This window comes from Ornithodoros turicata, chromosome 4 (assembly GCF_037126465.1).
Source record: "Ornithodoros turicata isolate Travis chromosome 4, ASM3712646v1, whole genome shotgun sequence".
Taxonomy (NCBI): Eukaryota; Metazoa; Arthropoda; class Arachnida; order Ixodida; family Argasidae; genus Ornithodoros; species Ornithodoros turicata.
The window spans coordinates 65,503,787-65,530,542 of record NC_088204.1 but is presented as its reverse complement, the minus strand read 5'-3'; the positions used below and the strand labels follow the sequence as shown (position 1 = coordinate 65,530,542).

At 43.3% G+C, this 26,756-nt stretch overlaps 1 protein-coding gene across 3 annotated transcripts in view; it reads left to right on the top strand.

Annotated features, from left to right (window-relative positions):
- The window catches only part of LOC135391712 (TBC1 domain family member 9-like), a 39,531-nt gene extending 14,085 nt beyond the window's left edge, over positions 1-25,446 (top strand). The window contains exons 13-28 of one of the 3 annotated variants that reach the window (XM_064622111.1): positions 1,328-1,380; positions 1,482-1,614; positions 3,182-3,290; positions 6,028-6,217; positions 8,203-8,349; positions 10,260-10,371; positions 10,440-10,500; positions 11,448-11,606; positions 13,891-14,001; positions 14,903-15,013; positions 16,851-17,208; positions 18,101-18,286; positions 20,193-20,287; positions 21,625-21,706; positions 21,817-21,998; positions 23,332-25,446. In XM_064622111.1, the coding sequence (XP_064478181.1) occupies positions 1,328-1,380; positions 1,482-1,614; positions 3,182-3,290; positions 6,028-6,217; positions 8,203-8,349; positions 10,260-10,371; positions 10,440-10,500; positions 11,448-11,606; positions 13,891-14,001; positions 14,903-15,013; positions 16,851-17,208; positions 18,101-18,286; positions 20,193-20,287; positions 21,625-21,706; positions 21,817-21,998; positions 23,332-23,550 (2,308 nt within the window). In that variant the 3' untranslated portion in view covers positions 23,551-25,446. Of the gene's footprint in view, positions 1-1,327; positions 1,393-1,481; positions 1,615-3,181; positions 3,291-6,027; positions 6,218-8,202; positions 8,350-10,259; positions 10,372-10,439; positions 10,501-11,447; positions 11,607-13,890; positions 14,002-14,902; positions 15,014-16,850; positions 17,209-18,100; positions 18,287-20,192; positions 20,288-21,624; positions 21,707-21,816; positions 21,999-23,331 lie in introns of all 3 variants that reach the window. The other 2 variants (XM_064622110.1, XM_064622109.1) reach the window with 2 other exon arrangements.
- The last annotated feature ends 1,310 nt before the right edge of the window (positions 25,447-26,756 follow it).

The following is a 26,756-nucleotide window of genomic DNA, read 5'->3' as shown; positions in this document are numbered from 1 at the left end:
AGCATCTTGATTGTATTTCTAAAACCACAGATGTTACATACTGTTACAAGTAAACCTTCATAATTTCCCAATGACTCTGCACCTGTTCTTAAAAGAACAAACAGTAAAGAGCTACAAAGCAAAGCAAGGATCTGTGCTGACTGCCTTTGTATTGCAACCCTGACTTTCATTCATTCTTGGTGCCATTCAAACTATAGTCGGTCACAACATAAGTCATACACTTGACCCCGTCCCCACACAAGAATCGCGAAGCGGAGGCGTCGTGCAGAGGCAGGTAGCCAATCACAGGAGCCTTCCACGGATGAGTGGGCAGTCCCAATTCCCGATTCCGCCCCATTGTTCCCTCACGAATCAGTGTCGGACCAATTCGGGTTAAACCAGATTTCTTCCCAAATTCCAATCACGTATTACGTTGTGTCATGTGTCTCGTACATGATTTAGTCGCAGTCTGTGCGCACGTCTGATGAAAACAACAATAAACTATGCAAAGCACATTTAACATTAACTTAACATCGTGCGCTGTTTATGACTATAAATTGCGAGGAATGTATGTTTGATTCAATTTCTTCATATATGTCTTTTTAATTTACTTATCAACTTATCAATACGTGTACATCAAACTACAGACCGCTTGCTGGACAGAAAAAAAATAGCAACCCAATAACACCCGATCCCCCCACCCTCCTCCGAATCTGCGAAAGACCACTAACCCGGAAAAGTTAGACCCTATGTACGACCGAAATACTTTTTGTGAACCTTCTTTTTGTGACCAGTTCTAGAGATTTCTGTCTTTGAACAACCGAGGAGTGCATTCAGGAGACGGACGCAAATTAGAAAAAAAAAAGTGTGGTCTCATTTCATGTCTGTCTCTTGTATGCACTCATTGGTTGTTCAATTATGTTTCAATTTCAATTCAATTTTATTTCATCTCTAAGATGTGGAGATGGGAAAAAAAGCTGCTGGACAGCTTGACAAGTTCCCATCCATGTGTCACCATCTTGCCCAAATTTTCATTATTGCTGGGCTCTCGTCTTGCATATCACAATTTTACCATGCAAGTGCTCAGTGGAAATGTTTTTCTTTTTTTTAGTTAAAAGCTCACAAGCCCTGAATGTTTTGCCATTAGTAAAATATAAAGAATCTTTAAGATGCAAAAAAATGGGGCACTCATGAATGTCTGAGTACTGGTGTGTCCATTGTTTGCCTGTTTATGGCTCATGCCTCGGAATTGTTGCATCGATCCTTGTAACTGGGCATTCAAGAATCATTCTCTAAAGTAATTGCACTAATTAAGTATTTCTACTTACTCGTAACGCGCCTGTTTCAGGAACTGCTCGTCAGAAAAGTCCTCAAAGGAAAGTTCTCAGGATCTCAGCTCAGGTGACGGATCACGTGCGTCCACATATTTTGCTTTGCCTTCTTTGTTACGTTTGCTACATACTTCCACAGAACTCGTAGGTAACCATCCCAAATTATTGCAGAAGGTGCCGATGTGACGTGCGAGCCGGGAAAATCTCTGGCGACCCAGTTCGGGGCTAAGCCATCTGGGGAGGCTCTGATACTGGAAGCAGAAAAGGAACTGCAGTGGGAGTCACACTTTGCAGATTACGGGAGGTACATGTCATTCTTCTTGGTACACCCTGGATTATACGTGGTGCATTTAGGGTTGCCACCTTTTGTAGTGAAAAATACCGGCCGAGGGAGAGGAGGTGGAATAGAGGGAAAGAAAGAAAGGCTCGTGGGAAAGGGAAAGTGGGTGAGGGGTGGATGAGCACAGAGAGAGAAAGAGTGAGCGTGCTCGCTCAAGATAATCCTGTATGTGGCTGTATCATTGATGCTAGAAATTGCTATAAACATGCATGAACGCTACACTGGATCGTATTGAGCAACCAGACTGGTCTGCCACTTACTTCGAAAAACGCATCGACGCAGACAAACCCATGCAGGTGGGGATCTCATGATGGTTGTATACGGCCTTAGTTCTAGCTGGCTCGACACAACCACCAACAGCTTTGCACAGCCACCGATCTTATCCCCTCCGAACACAAGAATAATGATGATAATTATTTTATATATTTTATATATAATTTTAGCGATGAATAATTAATGAATAACGATAATAATAATAAATAGCTAAGAAAATGACTGGTGACTGCGGAGTTGGGTCTGTGCTCCAGGTTTATTCAAGCTATAGTGAAATGTAGAACTGAAAGCCCACAGAAGCCCCTATGAAGGGTCTTGAGCCACAAGTACCGGCAAAAGGCTACCGGCACAGCGAGCAAATAACCGGCCGTGCCGGTATAATACCGGCCTGGTGGCAACCCTAGGTGCATTCCATGCCAAATGATCTAGCGATGCTGCTCGACCATTGCCGATTGTCACGAATAAAAACAGAGTTCGCTGTGGTGGTAGACATGTACCAAATCCCAAATATTAGCCTCAAACACCGCCGCGTTCGGACGCTAGACGACTCTGAAGTTTGCGCTGCGAGCAAAAGCCGTACCCCTTATGGAAGCGTGTCACGAGCGTTCTACTGCACTGAAGAAGCTCAAAATTTAAACGTGTTTTCGAGGAGGACCATTCCACCTACTGATCGAGTCTCGGTAGTCTGCCGCAAAATTTAGGATTGAGGGAATTCTGGGAAACATTTCAAACTTTGCCCAACTTTGACATTTTTTTATAAAAATAACTACAGCCTCTAACAAAACAAAAATTTTGCCGTTGCAAAGGTCATCAGGACTACCTTCTAATCAAAAGCTCTTAACTTTTTTTCTCGACGATTTAGGTGTAGTAAAAGAATCGTAAAATCACGGAATCACGCCCGACCTGTCCAGTGCCCCCAGACACAGCCCAGAAAACAGAAATGTAGCGGGTTTAATCACGCAATATGTTTATTGCTTACATTAGCTCTTGGATCTTGCTGTGTCTGTTTCTGTGACAACCATGGTTGTGTCCCTGATTATGACTCCCCGCCAGACATGGACGCTGGTGCGCATAAGAATGTGTAATGACAATAATTCATGGAAGTGCATAATAACACTATTGCACAGTGATGTCATAGTGAAACCGAGGTTGTTCATTTTACGTTCAAGTAGTTTGGTCTGTAAGGCACCTGTGATCTCCCAAATGTTTTAATTATGTGACAGGACTGATGAAACATTTTGCATCGTTATTTGTCTAGGGGAATCTGCACCTACCGAACAACCAAAGCACAAGAGCTTGTGTTGAGAGGAATTCCAGACAGTCTGCGTGGAGAGCTGTGGATGGTTTATTCCGGTGCTATAAATGAGGTAAGTCGGTCACACATTCGTTGTCACAGAGCATGGGCGTTCTGATGTATTTGCACGATCATGCTGGTTTCCAGGACCACTTCAAAAACTTAACTTCACTACATTTATGACACACACACCCCTTGAGTCACAAAAGAAGTCCGAATTTTCGTCCGCATTTTCAGTCGATGGCAAAAATCCACTTTGTTTCTGAAGCCTTTATTCAGAACAACTCAAAGTGGTTTTAAAAGACTGTCTATGCGTATTCGCTTCACTGCACAAGACAGCGCATCATGGTAGATTTCTGCCAGTGTCGCACTCTCACTTTACACATTCAGAAGCGTATTGATGGCTGCAAGATTCGCTGCAGTTAATAGGGAAGTATCAATGTCCTCTTCGCTACCGTCATGGCCCGAGCCTCAAGCCTTCCGCCTGTCTCAAGCAGAATGGTTCAATGTGCACCAAGTCTCACACATGCGCTATGTTGATGAATCTCTTGGTAAAGCCGTCCAAAATATTGGGCTCCGAAAAGCACTGTTCTGTGGTTCTTCTGGCTTTTGGGAGACAGTACTAGGTCCTAAAAACAGAGCAAGTTTCAGGCAAAATGTGTACGAAAAATCAAGCTGTTCTTTTAAGAAATGGTCCAAAATACCGGGAGTGAAAATACATTGGTTCCATGGGGAGTTTGATGAAGCTACTACTACTTCTGCCTGAAAAATTGGAAAGTTCAAATGTTTTAAGTCCAGAATATTAGTCGGCAACTGTGTCAAATTTCAGAGGCCCATCTTGAAAAATTTGTGAGCAATAAATTGAAGGAGGTGTGACGCCTTGATAATTGCAGTTTATTATGTCATGCTCGCATTGTAACGCACACACAAGAGTACAGAGAAAAAAAGAATTTTTTTCCTGCATGACATTGTTGGCTGGATACAAACTCTTGGACACACCTTGGTTTCAAGCTCTGATGCCAAACACAGTTTTAGGACTGAAGGGGAATATTGTTGGAGACCTGTGTCCAAACATGCGTTCATGTTTTCCACACATGATTTGAGCCAATATTTTACATATCTCTCATTTCCAAATTGATTCTTTAATGGAATGCTTGCATTAATGCACCTCATTCATTGTCAGTAGCAGAAGTACCCAGAAGACCTTTTTTCCTTCTGCACATATTTGATCTGTAGCAAAATCTTGTTAAAAATAGGTAGACGCTTAGTGACAAATACAGCCGTTGTCTGACTTTTTCAGCGAAAATTTTTGGGCATTTTTCAGTTTTAGGACAGCGCCATTCGGTGCCAGCCAAGTCCCCATGGAACCAGCGTATTTTCATGTCCCATATTTTGGACCACTTTGAAGAGCAATTAAATTGTTTTCTACATATTTCAGCTTGCACTAAACTGGTGCTCTTGGTAACCCAAGAGCCATGACGAACAGTCCATTTGAGATCCTGGTTTTCAAGCACTGGCTACACTTAGAACAGTGCGTGTGCATTCAGCAAAGTCAGTTATCATAATTTAACAGCTCTGAGCAACACACTAGTATCTTAATAGATAAGCAACACATATGCCATTTTTACACTAGAAACTGTCATTGCTCAGATTAAAATTTGAGTCTGCCCAATGTACCATATTTGCTCGAATGCAAGACGACCTCCTAAAAATGATCGCTAAAATAGAACAAAAATGGCAAAAATTGCCACCTAACATACTTTATTAAGAACACTCAACTCTCATCTATGTCGGAATCAGCACTGTTCTCCTTGTCTGAGTCGTCTCACAGCAAGTCATCTTTAGAGCCTGAAGTTTTAGGGTTTCACCCGATTCTTCCCCGAATTTGCACCCTGAATTGAAGGTTGCCGCTTTAGGGTGAAACCCGATTTTTACCCAGCAAATTGCCCTCACTGGGATCTCTGTAGAAATGCACAAACTTACTTATTTGGCAGCAAATGCAGTTCCATCACCATTTGTACCAAACCACTACACTTAGTTTGAGTAACTGAGCCCGATTTCTCCTCGAATTTAGCATACTGGAAGTTTTTTCACCCGAATTCGCATGAATTTAGTGCATATATTTATTTACCTGATTTTTACCCCCCGAACTTAGAAAAAAATCTATCGCGTTCGAGATGCAGCATTTTTTGAACGCGCACACTACAATGTTCTCGGGGATTGCCCTCCACGCGTCCAAAATCCATGTGACTACATGGCTCGGAGAAGCACGCTTCAGGCGTCCAGTAGGGGTTAGTTCTTTCGCGATGTTAGCTTGCCGCCCGCTCTTCTGCCCACCGAAGGTTTTCCTCATGCTGGAACAGCCGAAGATTTCTTTCCGTTGTCCAAGCCACCTTCGTACGTTTATCTTGGAAATTTCAAAATGCTGTCCAACTTGAACGTTGTTGTTCGTGGATTCAGCTCCTTCCGTTACTTTCTGCTTGAACACGGCAGAGCAGAAAACACGCTTTGGGGCCATCACGAAACGCACGTGCAAACGCAAGACGAAACCCAACTAGCAGCGAAAGACACGAGACACAGCGACACAGATGACAAGTGAGGGAGGAGTAAGTCACGTGGTCTCACCTTTCACTCTCCCTCCCCCAAACAATCCCCCCAAAATGCCTTTCTGGTGTTTGATGATGAAGATGACCCCCACTTTCGGGGGGCCATTTTTTGGAAAGGAAACTCTTCTTGCCATCGGTGCAGATATGGTAGTCTTTATTATTCTAAAGCATTGCCGTACCTTATTCCTTCTTTGTGATTCACAGATGGAGACAAATCCAGGCTATTACCGCCGTGCCGTGGAAGCAAGTCGGAACCAGCGCGACCTCCCATCAGATGAGATCGAGCGTGACCTTCATCGCTCGCTTCCAGAGCATCCAGCATTCCAGTCTGAAGTAGGAATCGGTGCTTTACGACGTGTTCTTAATGCCTATGCCTGGCGGAATCCGTCTATTGGTAGGTAATGATTATGCAGAGTGTGCTTATCGTTATTCGATACAGATTTTTGATGAAAAAAGCGTGAGAGAATCGTAGATTCCACTTTCGCAGGTCGGTTACGTGACAAGGCAGACGTTCCGGTGAAGCAAATATTCAACTACTAATCACTAATTGCCCAAAATTCGTTCATTAACTTTTCAATTACGGGTTTTTTGGGGCAATGTGAGACAACAGATTTGGAGCGAGTCATTATTTAAACCCACCCTAGTTTTAAAAAATCCTGAAAGGAGAAAGAGGTGTGCGAATATTGAAATTTCGGAATACGAATATCTGTAAAATTGTCCTTCGAATATCGAATCGCATATTGCATCATAGGATAAGGCTTCCAAGTTCATAAATGTAAGAGTGAAGTAAGTTAAGAGTTAATTAAGTGAATGAAGCCCCAAAAACAAGCATCATCACAGTTGTGTTCTGCTCACCACTAGAAAAATAGTAAAAATCATTTCGGCTCAATCTGCAACACTAAATTTTGTCATGTATACGTGGGGCATGATTTTTTAAGTTTAATTTTCAGCAAAATGAAAGGGTAAATATCGGGTTATGTTTTCTTTCAAAATTTTGGTGTAATTGCACTATGTTTATTATCTGCTCTGGTGGTTACATAAATCATACTTTGAAAAGATGCGTGTTCAAGATGTTTTCAGAGATACTAATCAAGCGTCTTACTGATGAAATGGTAGATATGGTATAGCTCAAACAATACATGTATCTAGGTTTAATACTAGGCATACCAGGTGCACATTTCAGTGCCCTCCACAGCTAGGGCTGAATGCTGCCACCTTCAAACACTGATTTGTTCCTCAAAATCTGCCCTAGAGAGCATCAAACCGTTATTTTGTTGGATAATGGGCCAACATATACACACTTCAGCTTGCATAGAAGTAGGTGCTGTAAAAAATACTCATTCACTTATTTCATTTGGCACAGCAGCGAATTTCAAATAACTGCGATTTCCACGAGGTAGTTGTCTTCTGTGATAACATTTCAAGGATTGTTTGTTAAGCGCTATTATTTTTGTCTTTATTTTGTAGTAGCACAAATAGATAGTGTACTGTATAAAAATTCTAACTGGATATTATGGCTTTCCATGAGGACTTCAGAAAAAAGTAACATTTATAGGAAACCTTGCAAAGGTGGGCCTCTTAGGGCATACGCCTCCCCTTCAAAGTATTTCGTCTCCTTCCTCATTTGGTTACTGGGCACTCCAGCAACGACAAACCTGCCTTCACTTTGGCTGACCTTCCGGATAGACAGCACTGCGATAATGTCAGTATCCAATGAATGGTAACAAGTAAAATGTTTGAAGTCTTCGTTTTGATTGTTTTTTGATGAGCTGCTCAGTTGGTAGTGCCAATGACGGTTCCAGGAACTCCCAACGTAAATGACTTTCGTGCAGAAATTGAATTAAGCCTGAAAATGGCTAACTTGGGTTAGGGGAAAACATTGGGCATTTTCGGGTGTTACCTGAAAGAGTTGAGTCCTACGTATTCATCGAGGTGTGTGCGTCCCTTTTTCGGGATTTTGTAAAAACGTCAGGATGGCTGGCTTGAGTTCTGCTATCTTACATTTGCCTCTCTGATTTATTATACATATCCTCTAACTTATTTGTTATACATATGCAAAATGCCATTTATAATTGGAAAGTTAATGGGTTTTAGGTAATTTGTCATGTAGAGTAATGACACGCTCTCTTCAAGAGAATGTTCTCCTAGCCGTATAATCTGGCTGCAAAACTGGCATCTGTGTTTTCCTCATAGCTCTTTTACGAAAAAAAATGTATTGAGTATAAAAGCAGACTCCCCGTATTTACGGTGATTACCCACCTTTTTCCTGGCTGCTTCACTTTGGAAACTTCACAAACTCAAAATGGTCAACAAATGTTGACATCAGTACATCTTCCTTCTTGAAGTTGTTCTGATTTCAAAGCTTGATTTGACTTGCAGGTTACTGTCAAGCCATGAATATTGTGGCATCTGTTCTACTGCTATATGCATCAGAAGAGGAGGCATTCTGGCTCTTGGTGGCATTGTGTGAGCGTCTATCCCCGGATTATTACAACACCAAGGTTGTTGGAGCTCTAATTGATCAAGGTGAGTGATGACGTGCCTTGGACATATTCTAACTGGTCTGTGCCTCTTATTGCTTTTTGGTAGAGCTGTGCAAATATTCAACATTTCAAATACGAATCGAATATTTTCAGTACACGATTCGGTTTGACAATATAATATTTGTCGTTTTCGGATAAATTGAATACAATAAAACCTCGATAATTCGATCCCCGTTAATTGGATTGGACCCCCGTTAGATTTGCATGCTACATTTGGACGAAGGTCTACTATGAGACTGTCACTAGAACAACAAAACAGACACAGAAACATATGCTGGTACAAACTCACTGTGAACTTTCAACAAAAGCAGCATAATGTTATCATGTGGAAGCGCTATGTGAGCGTACGTATTACCATTGTCATCTGCATCTCCCGACGAGACTGGATGGAACATTCTCAACGGATGTGCCGGTGCCAGATTACCTACCCTTGTTCTTTCTTTAACATTATTCTATGAAACATATTTTCCAAACATTTACAATAGCGGACAAACATACTAGTAAGTAGTACGGTGTAGCTACCTATAAAAATTTACTCAACATGTCTTCTATCTTGATTGTTTACCCGTCACTTCCATACATAACTCCCGATGATGTAAAGGATCCACCAAAGTTTGAGAATGGTGGCGCTACGGTCAGTTTCACTGGTAGGTTGATCAGCAGCCTAGTATTTTTTTACCTGGCCATCTCTGGTTGCCCGGTAGGCACAGTATGCCAGTATTTCATTAGTGCTTGTACATTGCAGTGATAATGTCAATGCTGGCTCTACCAGGAGCTCATGACAGGTAGGTCATGGGCTCCCAGTAAAATTTGGGAGTATTCCATCATTTGAAAGTTATTCTACGAATGTTACCGTATAGTTCGCAGACTCCCAACTTTTCTGACTTTTTCTTGGGGAGGAGGATAAGTGCACAAATTATGTCAGCAAATATGGTAAAGTGAAATCACAAAAATCAGGAGGCACATGTTTTCAGGTGACATGAGTCCGGGTGACGTGTTTGGGTGACAGGTGTTCGGGTTAGAGCCCTGCACCATCCGCGGATAGAAGCGGATATCCGCGGATATCCGCAAGCTACTTGCGGATTCGGATGAAGATTTAGCACTTTCTGCGGTGTGCGGATCGGATGCGGATGGCGCGAGGTTGGATGCGGATACAAAGGCAGCAGATCGGTAGCGGATCGGATGCGGATATACCGCGTGCTGTCATTTTTCCACCAGCAATTTATTTGTATTGCGCGCCGACAGCCGACAGCGAGCGCATGTTCGGGTTCACCTTTGACCATGCACGGCGGCAAGACGGGAGAGGAGGCATTCTGGCGTCTCGAACCGCGCGAGCACCGACGAGGTAGCATTCCACGCGTTCCAGAAGTCTCTCCATATCCCGTTTGTTGAAAGGTTTACCTTTGCTTGTCGTCATGACTGAGTCCTTCCGTGACAGCATGGAGGCATCCGAAATTATACCAACATGCTTCCGGCGGTCTTTACGTGTCTTTCGAAACGTGCAGATTTTGCGGATCGGATGCGGATGATGCGTTTTGCTCAGCGGATCGGATGCGGATGTAAACTATTGTGTATGGTGCGGATGCGGATCGGATGCGGATAACATGTGCGCGGTTGCTGGTCGGATGCGGATGCCAAAAATCCCATCCGTGCAGGGCTCTAGTTCGGGTGACAGGTGTTCGGGTGACGTGTGTTCCGGTGACGTGTGTTCCGGTGACGTGTGTTCCGGTGACGTGTGTTCCGGTGACGTGTGTTCCGGTGACGTGTGTTCCGGTGACGTGTGTTCCGGTGACGTGTGTTCAGGTGACGTGTGTTCAGGTGACATGTTGTTCATGCTTAGCTGTGCAGGGAAAGAGTGCTGTGTTTAGACATGTGGTCAACTTTCTAATACAGGTGTCCTAGAAGACCTAACCAGAGACAACTTGCCAAACTTGCATAGTAAGCTGGATGTCCTCAATGTCCTTTCTATGATTTCCCTGTCCTGGTTTCTCACCATATTTCTCAGGTGAGCTCCAGAACGACCCTAAAAGAGGTTTATGCTTCTCTTGCTGATAATTGTCCCCTGTGTTTCAGCGTCATTCCTTTCGAATCTGCTGTCAGCATAGTAGACTGCTACTTTTACGATGGTGCCAAGGTAAGGAGCAGTTTTTGTCAGCCATTATATCCCAACCCAGTAGCTGCATCTGCATGACTACCACAGTTAACGCCTATTAAATGGATCTCGACAGAACAAGAAAAGCTTCTTTTACTTTTTAAAAAGTCCTATTCTTCCTCTTGCTCAGTGATCCTTCCCAAACTTTTGGTAGCATGCTACATATTATTGCATGTGTCCTATTTTAGCTGCGTGTGTGACTTTGTGTCTCTTTTGGACCGCATCCCTTCTTGGACATAAGATTCGTGGTCAAATTATGAAGATTACTAGACAGGACCTTTCAAAATGCCCATAACTACAATATGGTATTGCTAGAAATTGTGGTCATCAACAAATCCCCTGATCCCAATCCCCTGTTGGGAAAGGTGCCGGTATCTCGCTTTACATTTATATACCATGATACAAACGCACGAAGCCTGAGAACATGTGTGCATCCAAACAAAGTACTGCCACACACTTTGCATCTGTACAAAGAGTGCAAATCACTTTCCTGGTGAAGAAGCTTCGTTGTGGTGGATTTTGTGATGTACTTGTACACATACACAGCAAAGAAAAGTATGCAAAGAAATATGTCGCGATAAAGCTCGAGATTGCCCGTACTGCATTTGATAAGCGCGATATTGCATATGCTGTAAAGCAGTTAAAATGCATACCAGTAACCCGCGCAACCAAATGTGAAAAAAAAAAAGCTTACAATTTCAGGATAGTTTTCTAAATGTCAAATCTTGATAGAAATCTTCTCATGCCTTTAAAATTTGTGCATAATTCATTAACTTTGGAAATTTAGAATAAATTACCTAGGTAATCATTGATTTATGAAATATTAAATTAATGACTTTGCAAAATTTGTGAAAATTAGAGGCTTGCATACATCGAGGGTTTCTCAGTTTTTCAATTGTATGCCATCACCTTATTGTACACTTGTGCAGGTGGTGTTTCAAATGGCACTGGCTGTATTAGAGGCAAACCAGGATGCCCTGCTCAAGTGCCGAGATGACGGTGAAGCCATGACAACCCTGAGTGGCTACCTGAGCAGTGTCACCAACGGCACATCGGGTAACAACCTCCGAACTTCAACATCAGCAGGGGTCAGTGCAACATGTAGCACTTTGCTTGTGCTCTCTGTATTTTCCAGGAAGTGTAGTATAGTCGTCCCCTATACTTGGGGGGTTCCACATATCTACACAATTCACAATATCTAGACAAGAAACCTGGAGACAGATTTTAGTCCACACAATTTGGTGTCATTGATCCGAGCTTCTTGTGTTTCTGGTTCTGAACAAAAATCTTCATGAACTTCTGTGGAAAATACTTAGGGTTCTTCGTTTTCGGGTTTTATGATTTTTGAAATTCTGGGGGGAGGGGGGATTGGGTGCTATTTACACACGGGAACTCGGGGAGAAATCAGGCACTACGATCTTTGTTTGATATGTCGTCATATGTCGTTTTTGGGTGAAACGATAGGCATATGAAACAAGCCACTACTGTGACACTGGGATGAGAAAGAAGAATCTTTATATTTCCGCTCGGAACTGGGACAGTGAATGACCACGGTATTCAAACACCACAAAAGCTCGTATTTTTTTCTCCTGCAGGAGGAGATTATAAAAGGAGGACAAATAGCTGATACAGTAGACTTCCGTTAATACGACTTCCGATAATTCGATTTTCCGCTTAATTCGATCGAATTCGAAGGTCCCGTCAAATGCCCGTATGCCTCTATTGATAAAAAAGTTCGTTATTTCGAACGTGAAATCTGTGCACATCGCGTAATTCGATCGATGCGTCCGCGAACCAGGCATCCGCGTCGCCCGCACCGCACATACAAGATAAAGTTCGCCCTAAAGTTCAGGTGGCAGATCGGCAGACGACGATTGAACAGTACCGATCCGTTCCGATAACCGCGAGTTTTTGTGCACCGAACGCTATCGTATTTGCGTACGTAAGCGATAGCGTTTGTGGTTCTGCGCACGCGCAAAACAGAGCTTCGCGCATTGTGCAGAACCACCACGCATCTCTTGCGTACGCAAAGCCAATGGCGTACGATGCACTAAAACTCAATTCATTTGGTGGTGGTGGGTGGTGGTTCGTGCCGGGCGAGGAGGAAACGTCTCTTTCTCGTTTTTGCTTTCCGTTTATTGTTCTACGTTTCACCGGGCTTTCGTTCAGAAACTGTTCGTGCAACAAGAGTCCGATACACAACGTGCGCTCGACGAGTTTCGAATTTCGATGACTTCGTGGAAGTGGACATCGTCGTCGTCAGACGTGTCCTGCCCGGGCAAGATGGCGGAAGCGAAACTGAAGACGATATCGCCGAGCGCATTCAGTGGGTGGGTGGGTGCGTGCACGCGCGCACACTGCGAGCTTTCCGCGAAATCGTCTACAGTTTCGCTTCCGCCATCTTGCGCGGGCAGGACACGCCTGGCACCGATGTTGTAGCGCGCGCGAGAGCGCTCTATATGTGCAATGTGTCGAGATGCGCGTTTCAAGCGTGAGCGACAGCAGAGGAATGCACAAAGGTGACATTGACCTCTACAATTTTTCTGCCTATTCTTTAATTCGACCTTCGGATAATTCGATCAAATTTCGCGTTCCCGTCAGGGTCAAATTAACGGAAGTTTACTGTATTACGATTCACTTTTTGGATGGTTTACCAAGAACGGCAAGTTGAAGGATCGCAACGGGCAGATATCAGGTTTTACCTGAATTCTTGAAAGCTTGTTTGGGGGGAATTATTGTGAAAAATTGGGTGTAACCCAAAAACGAAGAACCCTAAAAATATTAAACATCCACCTTCACTTATTGGGTGTTGAGTCAGAGATAGTACACGACTTCTATTTTGTCAAAAAGGGTGACAACTTTGAGGAATTTTCTTTTTTCTGTTGTACTCTTGTACCGCATTGGCAAGTTGAGCCATTTGATGCCGTAAAGGAAGGTCATTGGGTAGCTTTTGACTATTTCTTGAGCCGTGCAGGACACTTGTCAGCCAAAGCACCTGAGATTACAATAAGGGTTTATAGGAACTGGATATTTGCGGCAGTTTTAACAAAATGAGGATCACAGTTTGTTTGTTTGTTCCTATGCACTGTGAAATAAGCACAGGCTTCATTGACAACAAATGATTCCTCTGCTTTTAAGTTTCTTTTGCCTGGATCCCAAGCAATCCTGGCATTTTCGCTTGAAAGTGCCATTGCCAGATGAATAATGGTTGACTGTACACAGTAGAACAGTCATTTTGTTGTGACAGAAAATATATTGAAGTACGTACGAGGTTTCAGTAAAATGAGACAATCAGTAAAATTTGAAATATTCTCACAAGCTTAGTCGATCCAGGTTTCATTTGCACCTGTCATGGATTTTTTCACCTTGTAGTCCCCAGTCACCGTTCAAACTCTCATCTACGAGTCCTACAGCAAGTATGGTTTCATCACGTCGAACATGATTGAACGCCAGAGGCTCAAACATCGACTGGCTGTCATTCAGGTATGTCACCAATTGTGCCATGCATTAAGGGAATGAGTTGTAGTAGTTTAACTGAATCTTTATACCAAACTAGATGGTTTTTGCTTGGGGGCACATGTATCTCGCCACTCATGTGATATATATACAGGATGCGTCATTAAAAACTGACCAGAATTTTTATGAAAAAGCTGTGAGAGCAGCATAGATGTTTTTTTTTGCAGTTGAGTTCTACAGCTAGGTGGAACGTTTGCAGTTTATGTGATAACTGTTGTGACTGCAGCATGATGGCCTTGGCTACCACTAGGGGTTGGTTGGGTGCAGTTGGTGTACTTAAGCGTTCTCACTGCCATTAGAGGTGTTTGTCAGTCAGTGCTTCATCTGTGATTCGTCTGTCCGTGTCTTCTGCACTGGGGTTTTATCGCTTTTAGAATAAACAGGTTTGACTGTACCATGTCTCCAGCACTGTTTGTAAAATGCCACCCTGTGTGCCACCAAACTACTGAGCAAATACCACTTCGTCCACTTCATGAAATGACCAAGAAGGACACCACAACTGCACCTCTTGTCAGCGACAATTGCCAATTTCATTATTCATCGCCTGTTGTAAATCGGTGGAAGATATCGGGCTACATTTACTGCTACGTGTACTTCGTAAGCAGCCACAGAGGAGAAGATCGCTCACAGCAGCGAGCAGCTCTACTCCCGTCCTTGTCTGTTTTTTGGCTGCTCCCGAAGTACAAGCACATACCAACTGTCTCGGCTTTATTGTTTAGTACGTTTGTTAAAATTGACATCTATGACTTTTCCATTTCTTGCCTTCCTTCCCTCTATTGCCTGAACAATGTTGACAAGCCAGCAACCTAGTCATTTAGAGAGAGACATTTACAAATGCTCTTGTCATTACATGATACAACACTGACAGGGACTGGAAGACACAGCCTTGAAGAACATCATACGAAATGCTGGAAGCGATGCTGTCATCTCGCAGTACCTCACAACGGAGGAGCTAAAGGAACTCTTTGCTCTCATAAAGGTAAAGGGATTTTACTAGAAACAACCATATATATGGCGTAGTGGCGTAATTACCTGAGTTTTCTTACCCCAACACGTAGAGCCATAGCGGGGTGCATTAATTATGTCAGGAAACCTGGCGCTTGCTTTACACTGTGGTGGACATTGCTTTGTGGTATGTGCCAGGCATGATTACCTACTCACAAATATATATATATGAAATACCGTATTTACTCTCTCATTGGATGCACTCGCGTGTTAAACACACCCAAACTTGAGGGCCGAAATGCTGGTACTTTTATTGTTCCCCTCATATTAAACTGGTGCCAGAATGACGAACGACAAATGCGACAAACATAAGGGAGTATTTTGTCTACACCTGATGGAGTCCAGGGAGATCGCTGCGGATATCTCAGAATAAGTGTACCCTAAGTGTCGGGTTCCAATTTTTCCCCCGTATATATTGAATACACTCCCTCATGGCGCTATGTTTTTGGGTAAAGAAACGTGCACCCTATACGCAAGTAAATACAGTATAGCTGTAAGGGTGCCCAAAAGGAGCCATACAGAACAGAGGACACCTAGGTCCCCACCATGCCATGGATGTATAGTTTTATTCTGGAAATACAGTATGGCATAACACAGAAAGAAATACTACGAGTGAAAGGTACAAACAAATGATGTAGCACAATGCACGCACTGCATATGTAAGGAGTGACTTTTTCAGGTTAAATGCCTTTCTCTGATTCGGGGGGTAAAAATCGGGCGCTATTGTTAAATCAGTAATTCGGGGAGAAATCGAGCGATGATTGTGCCTTCGGATGTTATCGGGTGTTTTTGTTTCTCCTCTTGTCTATTAAGTCCTTTCCTAATCTCTCTTTTTTTGTTCTTCTGTTTTTGTTCTTGCGAGTTCGTGACCTTCCAGTGTTGACACACATGGGGGTATTGCTGGGAACGTAACTGACCCGTTCTTACGTGGGTTACAGGTGACGACCTTTGTTCGTCTTCAGTGGAAACGTCACTTGAGGATTTCATAGTGACATGAATTCGGGGAGAAATCGGGTTTAACCCGAATTGGTCGGGGGTCAGTTCGGGGGCGAATAACCGGGCGGAATCGGGTTTAACCCGAAAAAGTCACTCCCTATGCATATGTCAAAGCATGTACTTGCCACTTGCCAGCTAGTGACATTGACTAGAAAGGGAAGAATTCGTAGTAGACCTGAAGGAAGGGCTGTTTCCGAGTCTTTTATCGTGGAGCTGACAGCTCAATAGTGTTTTGATGTTGAGAGGATCTCCAACGCAATGGAAGCACAAAGGAGTAAGGCCTAATACCTGAAGACCGAACGGGGCTCACAAAATTGAGCACAAAGCACTGCAGGAGAGCAAGATGCTCATTCTGTTTCTCAACTTTGTTTTGGTGACATTTAAGACTAAGGACACTCTCTCGATTCTCAGTTGTTGTTGTTTTGCGGTGCAGGGGGGTTGTGCCTGCTTTTGATAACCACCAACAACAACAACTTTATTTTGAGAGGTTGATCGATAACCAAGAACTTGATTTCCAAATGAATTTCTTTGCTGAACCTATTTCAGCAAATGTCGCCAATCAAATTACTTAGGAGCCACAAAAACATGAAGACCGCAACAACATTTTGCAAAAAAGTAGTGCGAGCTGGCAACCTTGGCCATCAGTGCTGCTAAAGTCGATGCGTTAAATATTTTGGGGAAAAGCTCTAACATTTGGGTGCAAAGTTACTCGTGCGAGTAAAAAAAAAAAAACTACATCTCTGAAAACCTGCAGGGGGAGAGTGCTCCTAGAAACCGTCCAGAACATAGAGCTCTCATTCTTGCACCTCTGACAGGTAGAGCAACTCTCTCAACATCGTTGGGGCCAGGGTCCAAAACTGCCGTCGGTACTCCCCCTACTGCCATATGGAGAGCAGTACCACCTGGATCTTGAGCAATTCCAAGTACTGTTCCTCGGACTCGGTCCATGGACGTGCGGGGATTACCCAGAACGGCTGGCTGCCCGTCTCTTCCGGTTGGTAGACCTCAACTCGGATAATTGGATCAGCCTGAACGAGTTCTTCCGGATAATGGGACTCATCTGCAATGGTGACACGGATGATAGGCTTCGAGTGTTGTTTGCAGCATTTCTTATCGCATTTGTGGATGAAGATGATGATGATACAGGTTCCCCAGCCGCAAAAGATGCAGTAGGCAAGTATTGTTTCATGTCCCTATGGTAGGGCGCCAGTTTTATTTCGTGAACTTTTCTGTTATGCCGTTCGGGTATTGCAGCTTAGTTGCTGACCAATGTTTCGAACGCGAAAAATTCTGAATTTTTGATTTATCGGATGACAGAATTACCACCATCCTACTATCCATGCTACTAATGTGTTTTTGTCTCCAATATTCTGGACCCCTTAATTCAGGAAAAGCTGAGTTTTTCGTACGCATTTCAGCTTCAGACTTGCCTGACGTTTCACGGTGCACATCTCCCGATGATTCCAACTATCTTCCTACCGTAGTGGGATCTTCATTCGGCTGTAAATCAGTCGTACTAACAATGTCTTAGACCAGTGTTTCCCAAACTTTTGGCGGTGACGGACCCCCGGAAGCGATGAAAACCAATTCGCGGACCCCCCCACACACACACACCGTCACAGCCAGTGCATAACCAGCAACCTCGTCAGCTGCTGCGTGCTTTCAATACAGCTTCAGAAACGATTCCGCACTGGTCTCTTCTTCTTGTTTGTATGTGTATGACGCAGACAAACGTGCATTGCAGGACTTTTCTATCAGAAATTAGAAGCTAGCCGTTGAAGCATGCTTGTAGCAATTTTGGAAGTTCTGGGTGTTTGGAAATCGGGCAGCATGTACGAGCGCGTGTTTGTGGGGACGAAAATCCTCACTGAAATGTTTGAGACGGTTGCGGACCCCCAGGGGTCCGCGGACCACACTTTGGGAAACACTGTCTTAGAGTAGAGTCAAGCACCATGAAGCTTTGACCCAAACCGACATTACTTATTGATGAAAGGTGCTCCAAATTGTTGTGTTTCTTCCTTTCTCTCTTTTTAATGTGCATATTAACCTTTGTACATTTTTGCAGAGGCCCAAGAGACGGAGGTAGCCGCCGAAGCTGAGGAGTACTTCAGCTCCATCGAGGAGATACCATCAGTCGTGTCCACAAATGTGGCAGGTTTCAAGCACTCTGACTTGCTTGACGCCGTGCTAAAGTATAACCGTGAATCAGACACGGAATGGACGAGCATGTCGAGTGGAATTGCGACAAGCTGTAAGCACTGCTTTCAACTCATCTCTGTTTGGCTCTGTGTTCCGAATTAATTAGGAGGGAAGTGCGTCTTGTGACAGAACATACCTTTTTTTTGTAAATTATTTATTGCCCCTGTTTTATTTTTCGAGCTACCGCATTTTCTCGAATTTAAGACAACCTCGAATATATAAGACCACCCGCGAGTTTGGGGTACACGAATTTGGAAAAAAAAAAGTAAACAGGGATTGGGAGGCAGAATAGCAGTTGGAATCAATGCACAATACCGTTTATTTATCGTCACTTTCTACACTACTGTATTCTTTGTTGATAACAGCACACAGCTCATTGTCCTCCGTTCCGTCCAAAAAGTTAGGCAAACCATATTTCTTCAGAGTGTGCACAACAACGTCATCAGGCACCTTGCACCAAGTGTCCAAAAGTCACTGCGCTGGCACAATTCTTGATCTCTCCCTGTTGTTTTAGCCACCTTGTAACACTTATTTCCGATACTTGAAACCGCCTTGCCACCGCTAAATTGTTGCTGTATTTACGAAAGTGTTAACTTTTCATCAAAACACTGGAGACCAACGCGACGACAGTGAATGAAGAATTAACGCTGTCCCGGCTGTCCCGCAAAATCGGCACGGCACGCTATTTGCTGATCCCGTCACCCGCTTCTGCCTCTCCCCTGACCTCGTTGTGGCGCGCATATTGAAATATAAGACAACCCCCAACTTTGGAACACTGGATTTTGGGGGGAAAAACAGGTAGTCTTATAATCGAGAAAATGCGGTAATATTAAGAGTAGGTGAGTTCCAAGACTCACCTTGAGTTGGGTGGAAATCGTGCAGATGAGTAGCCCCACCGGACCAATGGAGTTGGTCAACTTCGGGGGTGTATTTGGCGAGATTGCAGGAAGGAAAAATGTGACTGCACATTTCCCATGCTGCAATGCTCTTTCAGTAATGATGGTGCCACAGACTTAATTGCAAACTTTTCCTGACTTACCAATTGAATATTGCGCTTACTAAGTAAATTTTTAGTGCCTCTGAGATTTATTAGGACAAGAACACTATTCGTGGCACATCTTTGTACGTTATTTGATATGAGTCTCTGCGAGAAGGCAGCCTGTGCAAAAAGCTTTGCCACTAGTTGCACCATCTCTCATGTTTTATTAAACATTGACTGGGTTTTATGCTGTGAATTTTTGTGAAAAATAAGGCTGAGGAACATATGTAGCCATCACTCGAACGTCACAGTATACCAGCTCTGGACAGCTGTGCCAGGCTCGTTGGGAACCCACCAGCATTGTGTAGGTCTCAATAAGGCCGAAATAGCTGTCTATTGCTGGCATAGCAACATTCAGGTTATGAACTTGCATATTATGCGTAAGGTCTGACATCAGGTCGGGTTAAATCACATTCAGTCAGAAGTCAGTCTAAAGTTAGGCCCTAATTATCTACAACCCATAGAGCTTCTGCATCTTTTTTCCTCATGTGTAGCCTTAGGTTTAGCTTGCACGTTACTTGATTTTCGAATGTACTATTCGAGCAGTTATCCAATATGACTACTAGCTGAGTTGTTTGCTGATATGAGTACTAGTCAAGTTGTAAGCTGATGGTCAAGTGACCTGCGAGATACGCAAGTACTGTACTAGTCAAGCAGTACGCCGATATGACCGCAGTTGAGTTGTTAACCGATATGAATGCTAGTGAAGTTGTAAACTCATTTGAGTGTCATTTGAGTTGTAAGGTATTGTAAGTCAAGTGACCTCTAAGGACTATAATAGTCAAGCAGTAAGCTGATATGACTACTAACTGAGTTGTTAGCTGATATGAGTGCCAGTCGAGTTGTAAGCGAGACATGTGAGGACATTGTAATTACGTAGTTCCCCAAGTGATGTCCGCGTTTGCTTTTCTCATCATAGGTAGCAGTTCTGAAAGTGTGACATCAAACTCTAAACGTAGTGAATCAAGGGCAAGCCCTAAGGCGGAACAAAAGAGCCTGCCCAACATGAATCAGGTAATGGTCTTGCATTACTTGCTGAAATGTCACGCGGTTTAGGTTACCTGTACCATCTCGGTTAATTTTGAGCATCAAACTAGCTAAAAATGTTGTTAGATGCATCCCATCTCATCTCTTAACTGTGGATAACTACGTACTGTATTTACTCACATAATTAATGCACTTGCCTAATTAATTAGGATGCCCAGGTGTTGGTACTTTTTTTTCGTTTACAGTAAACCCTCGTTAACTCGAACTCGCTTATCTCGAAATATCGGTTATCTCGAATTTTTTTTGCGTCCCGATCCTTGTCCCAATGCTTCCTATGTATTTGGGCACTTTTAAGTCGAAGCTTTTTTTTGCCCGAGTACGGATATTTCGAAATTCCATCACCGGTAGGTCAGCGTACTTACGGCTGATAACGTGCATTCTTCGGTACCCCCTAGGTCAATGTCGAAGCCTTTCAGTCCTAGTGACTCACGCGCCGCTAGCTGTGGCCGGCAGACCACACTCCCCTTTCCACCCAACGTCACTCCTCCTCCTCTGCATTCGTCCGAGAGTCTCAGTTTCGTTTCGTTCTTCACGGCATGGTGGCGGAACTGTGGAAGGTGGCACTTATCAAAGGCCTGGCAGCAAGTTCATCAAGCCAGTATCGTGAACTGCTTTGTTCATGCGGGTTTCTGGTCCTCCACCGCCGTACTGGAGCCACCGGAGCTGTGATGAATTGTGCAACGACGTGATGCGCCTCGCATATTGTGGGGAGAGTGACTTAGAGGACTTGAACATTGAGGACTATGCGCTTTATGACGGCGATGTTACAGTAGCGGTGAACTGAGTGATATGAAATGGTCGAGAGTGCCCATGGTAGTGACGTGCCGGGAGGAGCGTCTCATGCGTTGCATTGAAGTGCTTGAAGATGCTTTCTTGTTGCCAGACGCGAATGCCAAGCAGATTACTATTACGGAGTTATTCCGTCTCAGATGATGTTAAAAAATAAATGGCTTCGGAATTGTTTACGAGCCCTATTACTGTAGGAAAGCTTTTTTTTTTACGTTTCATAACATAGTGCATTGTGGTAACATCGTGGCAACGTAATTTTCGCTGTTCGCTTAACTCGAAACCTCGCTCATCTCGAAATTTTTTCCGGTTTTTACGACTTCGAGTTATCGAGGGTTTACTGTACTTTGGCACTACAGCCGGTATGTGCAACACAGTATTATCACCATCAGCCCAGTGTGGTGATGTCCTTGCATTATACTGGCATCAAAATACAGTAATATTGTATTTCGCAGTTTGTATCATTAACAAATTAAAGTGTATTTATGGTTTAATTTTAACCTTTCCTTCGAACACAGGAACAGTTTGTGCAGCTCTGGCGCTGCGTGTACAGACTGTTTGCGCAAGAACAGGATGTCTACCATAGCCTCGCAACTGTTGGTATGCCCATCAACACCTTTCTTTTCCCCTCTTCTGTCTTCGAGGCACTGTAATTGAACCTCCATTGTATTTATTTTACGGTAATCCTGCTGTCTTATGTTTTGTCCAAGGAACTCAGCTTCTTCAGATTGGAGAGTTAGGTCAGCACGCCGCGGAAGTAATTACGCGACAGCCCGTGGAAGACCCAGTCTCATCTTTATCTGAAGAGGCGGTTAAAGCATGGCAGACGGAACATCCGCAAGACCCAATGCCCAGGACAGGGTCCTTTGAGATGTCTGCTGTACAGAGCCATGTATGTACATACTGGAGCTCATTTATTCATTTATTTATTATTTATTTATTTATTTGCATTTATTTTCTGGGCTCATCAACAGCCGGAGCCTAATCGATGATGCACATAGTCGTGCAATAAAATTATAAAAATTGACAGAATCTGAACGCAGATATCAGTGTTAAATTGCATTAGAAACATGCATCTTGGAAACAAACATCAGCGTGGTGCCACAAACAACATGCATCGTGGCGTAGCATACAGGAGGGAGGTGGAGGCCGAATTCTGCAGTGTAACACGTGCATTGTGTGTCAGAAGTTCTGGTACTTTGCAGCAACTGTCACTTTGCTAATCATACACCATGCCCTCCTTCTCACCTATTCTAACTCTCTCCCCATCCCGTGGAGTCTACCAACGTAATCTTTCGCAGCTTTTTCGTTGACCCTCGCAGGTCGAACGGTGCCCAGCGCTGCAGTTGCACAATATAATGAATAGAGCAAGAAGTTTTCAGGAAATGTTTTTCTAAATTTTGGGGGTAAAACTGGTAAATAAACATGTACTCTAAATTCATGCGAATTCGGGTGAAAAAAAATTTCCAGTATGCTAAATTCGGGTGAGAAATCTGACTCAGTTACTCAAGCTAACTGTACTGGTTTGATACAAACGGTTATATAACTGCACTTGCTGCCGAACAAGTTAGTGTGCATTCCTACGGATGCCTCAGTTAGGGCAATTTGCCGGGTAAAAATCGGGTTTTACCCTAAAGAGGCAACCTTCAATTTGGGATGCAAATTCGAGGAAGAATCGGGTTAAACACTAAAACTTCGGGCTCCAATAATGAATATTCTGACAAATCTTGTCGTGCCTTTCAAAGCTCGCATCTCCAAGCATAATTTTTTGGTAGATCCTTCTAAACAGGGTTAAACACGGTTCTCACGGTTCTCCAGGGTTAACCGTGGTAAAACTCCTTTTTACCATCGTGATCGTCATTTGCATCATTGTTCCTTGGGGTAAAATAACAAAAAAGAAAAGGAACGTGGCAAAAATTGCAAATTTGGACACCATTATGGGTACTGGAGAACGCTAAGCAGTGCGCATTCTGAAAGGCAGCTCGACATCTCTTGTTCATCAGAAACGCAAGAAGAGCTTTCAATCTTTAGTTCTCTACCCAAAAATCAGTTTTTCCCACTCGATATCGCCCAGTTTCGATCTGTTTTCCAGCTCCTGAAATAAAACGAAATTTTCAAAACACACAAATGCAAACATGCTTCTTGATTTAGCTTTTTTGTGAACTGTGTATGTGAAGAAGCATAAAAGGATCACGCCGACTCCAAAATCATCTTTCCCCTCACAGGAGTTTGAAGGACGGCCAGCGAGCGCTCCGTCATCATCAAAGTGGGACGAACACTGGTGCATTAGTTTCCAGCAGTTTCGTGCGTGTATGCACAGCGAGGAGAAGCTGGTTGCATTCTTTGAAGCCCGCACGCCTTTAGCCAAATCGCTACAACGTTACCGTCAGCGCAAGACAGAAAGACAGTCAAGTATCACGGGTTCCGCAGCCGTAGCCGTTTGAGGAATGGCGAAAAATATAGTGGACTACAAATTGACTTTTTTTTTTCTTTTTTGAAGGGGAGGGGGATACTGTGTAAGTGAGAGAAAGTTTCTCTCTCTCTTCCCTTCTCCATCTCTAGGAAAGGAAGATTATTCTGTGTTCTGATGCATGTGATATGAATGACTCGCTACCAGCCATGTGTGATCCAGAGTTGTCCAGCGTTTGCAACTGCAGGGCATCATTGAAATTGAAGACATCAATGCTAGATTAATGGTCATTGCCTTGCAATGGTCTGCTAGCATGCTAGGTGTTTTTTTTTTTTTTTTTTTTTTTTTTTTTTTTTTTTTTTTTTCTCAGCTTGATATAGTACGAATGATTTTGTGGAATGGTTTTTGTGCAAGTCATAGCCACCATGACAGAAATGCACGGAGTGGAATTTCTAGGGTTTTTATTTTTTATTTTATAGCTGGTGCAGTAACAACTCCGTCGATTCAGATGTTAGTTGACCAGCTTCTCTTTTGCTTTCACATCTTGTCATGTCGATTGTGAAAAATAATGGAAAGCTGATTGACATGCAATTGAACAGGTAAGGATCTTGTGATGTAACTGTACTTTTGTGGTGCTTGTTATGCTTATCTGCTGTCCTGTCATTGGGTAGGAGTTGAGTGTCGAGGGCAGTCTGCACCAAATCAGATGTAGCGGGATATGCACAACAAATGGAACAAGGGTTTATGGTTTACGAGCTGTTTATGTTGTTCCTGCCTATACATATAATTCACCTCTGCATAATAATGGGCATTATGCATACTGGCAATATCTTGCAGTGCCCACATCATCACAGCACCTGAAAAGTTTCCTTGTTGTGAGACAAGTAGTGCGAAGAAATAGTGCCGTCAAACTGGGTCTTTTTACAGCACCGCATGCACAACAGAGCAGATTGCAGATCATGAGCAGATTCATGAGCAGATTGATGACTTTCGTTTTGGATGAGACCTGCTTTACAGCCCACACAATTTGCAATATTTGCAAGCCATTTGCAATATGCAACTATGTGTGACCCACAATGTGAAGTACTTCTACGGTTTCTATGCCCTGCAGGTGGCATGGAATACTGCTGCATGTACTTTTGTCTCTACTAACGTCCACCTGATCTTCAGGAATGATCCTTTTGTGCAGCTTATGTGCAGGAAAATACAGTATTGCCTGCAAAATTTTAAGACTGTTGCAGCATTACATGGGGGCCTTCATGCAGACAGGAGGTTTGGTATTTCAGTTACATGCCAGTGATTTGATTTCTGTTAAGTAACTCTCCTGTTTTATCCTGTATCTGAACTCTAATTTAGTACTGCATTATCTGTACCTAGCTTTGCACTCATCGTTGAAGACATGGTTTGTCGAGCATTTGTTTTTAGTTCCTGCCAGAAAAATTATGATGAAAAGCTAGTGAGTGCCAACAAGCATTTTTATGTACATTTCTTCTGTGAATTTTCCTTTTTGTGTGTGTGTACAGGAAAACACATTTTTAAAGCACAGCAAATGTTACTTTTGGATCTTGCAATTTCGCTTATGCCCATGACAATGGAATATTTATTGCGATGCATTTTATCCCAGGTTTGTGTTTTCTGTGTGTGTATGTTTGCCACAAAATTATGTTTCTTTGTGCATTCAACAATGGCATTATCAGTTGAATATCTTCAGCACTCTCATTTGTGGGTTTCAATTTGTACTACATGGCTTTTTAAAGACGTAATGGTTTCTGGAGCACTTGGGCGCTGCCAAAATGGGTAGGTTGGACGTTACAGCAGAATGAAGAATTTAACTTGACCAGCATTTTGTCAAGTGATAGCTGTTACCTTTTAAATTTGTGTACATTCCAAAGGTTTTGCTGGAAGCTGAAATAAAGCCTTACAATATTTATTTGCGATTCATTTTATCCCAGGTTTGTGTTTTCTTTGTGTGTGTGCGTTTAGCACAAAACGACACATTTCTTTGTGTATTCAACGATAGCATTATCAGTTGAGTATCGTCAGTACTTGCATTTGTGAGTTTGTTTGTACAACATGGGTTTTTAAAGACTTAGTGGTGTCTGAAGCACTTGGACACTTCATTGCAATGAAGAATTTGACTTGACCAGCACTTGGTGTGATAGCTGTTACCTTTTTAATTTGTGTGCATTCTGAAGGTTTTGCTGGAAGCTGAAACGAAGCCTTACAGACCTTCCGTTGATGCGAGTGCCCTTACAGAGCAGTCTACGGGATGATTTGGCAGGGGTGATTGCCCAACTGTCCCCTCCTCCATGCTTGCATCCACCACTAGACTAAGGCCAGATTCGTTTGTTACTCCTGTTATGTAGCTGGTTTCATAGGGGGTTCGAATCTGTCCGAGGACGCCAGCAATTTGGTGGCAGAGTACAAATTGCTTTTGCAAGAGACATTCAGTTTCGTGTTTTCAGATTTCGGTGCACATTAAAGAACCCACAGACCGGCCACTATGACGTCGCTCATGGTCGCAGTCGTCTTGCAATGTAAAGCCACAAATTAATAATAACAATAACCCTGCCTATTGCAAACTGCCATAAAAAGCGAAACTCGCGTTGAATGATTATTATTCTTATTGCAGTTTTGGATGCATTTCGGTCATATAAAATGTTATCAGTGGTGTAGCCGGAGGGGGGGTCAGCCCCCAACTCCAGCTCTTATACGGTAGCACATTTGAGGTAGCGAATACAAGTGGATTCCCCATACTACCACCATAGTACCGTCCCAGAAAGTCCCGTAAATAGTACTGTCCAGGAACAGAACCAGACAAGTACTAAAAGACACCAGTTGCTTCGCGGCGCAAACACAGAATTAAATATAAAAAAAAAACTATATTGCGCAGCGCAAAACGCACTGCGAATTGCTGCGCAATGTCTTAACACCATCAATGCCTGATCCGCGCTGCGGAAGTGGGTAAGGGAGGGTAAACAATGCTCCCCCCCCCCCCTCCCCTTTACCGGCCCTCTTGCTTCGAGAAAGAAACCCTCCTTCTCCCCCGAAAGCCAGGTCAGGATCCGCCCCCGAGCACTACTTAGTTCTGGTTTCGCTGTGGTCTTTCGATGCACCTGATACCATTAGCCATTAGCTTATCAACTGGTGAAATAAAGTGAAATTATTTCTTTTGCTTTCTGAAGGAAGCATCTATCGCAGTCTATCTCTGACGTGTGACTTAGCAGACAGCCACATTGG